The sequence below is a fragment of the Mastomys coucha genome, unplaced genomic scaffold (assembly GCF_008632895.1).
Source record: "Mastomys coucha isolate ucsf_1 unplaced genomic scaffold, UCSF_Mcou_1 pScaffold2, whole genome shotgun sequence".
NCBI classification, from domain to species: Eukaryota; Metazoa; Chordata; class Mammalia; order Rodentia; family Muridae; genus Mastomys; species Mastomys coucha.
The window spans coordinates 17,111,066-17,112,338 of record NW_022196902.1 but is presented as its reverse complement, the minus strand read 5'-3'; the positions used below and the strand labels follow the sequence as shown (position 1 = coordinate 17,112,338).

General features: G+C 55.2%; 1 protein-coding gene across 1 annotated transcript in view; it reads left to right on the top strand.

The window, feature by feature from the left end:
* The first annotated feature begins 735 nt into the window (after positions 1 to 735).
* The window catches only part of Enpp1 (ectonucleotide pyrophosphatase/phosphodiesterase 1), a 145,780-nt gene continuing 145,242 nt past the window's right edge, over positions 736 to 1,273 (top strand). Inside the window, 1 exon segment of the mRNA XM_031380749.1 lies at positions 736 to 1,122. Within this exon segment, the coding sequence (XP_031236609.1) occupies positions 736 to 1,122 (387 nt within the window).

Here is a 1,273-nt window from a genome sequence, read left to right as displayed (position 1 = left end):
CCTTGCAGACAGCACTGGCTTTTTCAATGAGGACTGTATAAACGTCATTAATTGCTTGGGTTGCCGACATTACACTTACTTTTTTTCTTTTACACTCAAGTCCACGTTGGAAACTGTCTGTTGAGCACTTTTAGAAATTTTGACATGTATTTGGCCGGTTTCAATGGAGCAAAACTTTGGCCTTTAATCTGGTTTCTGGAAACATTCAAATAAAAAAAAAAACAGAACCAAGTTTGGGGTAAAAAACAAAGTATGTTTGAGTATGAAATGGTGAACCTGTTTCTCCTGGGTGGTTTGCAAGCTAACTCAGTGCTGATGATAATAAAAAATAAACTAGAGATTGCTTTTTGGGGGTGGCCTTTTCTCCTGCTGTCAATCATTGGTCCTATTGTGTGGCTTGCATACCAATATGTAGATCCTTCTCTCTAAGAGTTAGTCCTACTCTAGGCCCTTAGCGACTGACCCCATATATATATATACGCGCTCATTTGCATTTCCCTGGTGAAACGCACTCAGGTCTGCTCCCCGCCACCGGTGTCCCGCCTTTGAGACCTCGGGGGCCGCTGCTGCATCCTCTCAAGGCTCTATTTTGGGGCTCCATGATCTCATGCCCTCAGCAGATCACACAGCGATTCCAGTCTAGCCCTCGCTGGGCTACCCTGGACGATTCCTGCAAGGGTTCGTAGGGTACCACGATCGCGGACGGGGACAGGGTTTGGGGTGGATGTTAAAGACATGCCCACGTCAGGGACCCAAAATAGCCCACGCGCCCAGGGTCCGAAATCAAACAAGAAGCCAAATACCCGGGGCGTTGAGCGGCTCGGGCCAGAGTGCCGGCCTAGGGCTGGGAACCAAGGGCCCGGCGGGGGCGGCCCGGGGCGAGGGCGAGGCTTCGAGCCTATTAAAGCTCGGTCCGCGGGGGCAGAGTGGGGCGATGGAGCGCGCAACGGCGACCAGGCGGGGCACGGGCCCCGGCACGGGCCAGCAGGAAACGCCCGCGAGCCCGAGTCTCCAGCTGCAGCTTCGCTGCTGGCGCCCATGGACCTAGGAGAGGAGCCACTGGAGAAGGCGGAGCAAGCCCGCACAGCCAAAGACCCAAACACCTACAAAGTGCTGTCGCTGGTAGGTCGGTGCTTGCAGCGACGGGAGGGAGCAAGAGCGAGCAGAGAGCACGGTTAGCACCCCGCACCGGAGAGCGTGGGCGTCTCCTGCGCCAGCACCGGGTGACCTGCAGGGTCCTTTACCCCTCTCCCAGCAGGAGCAGGCTGCTGAA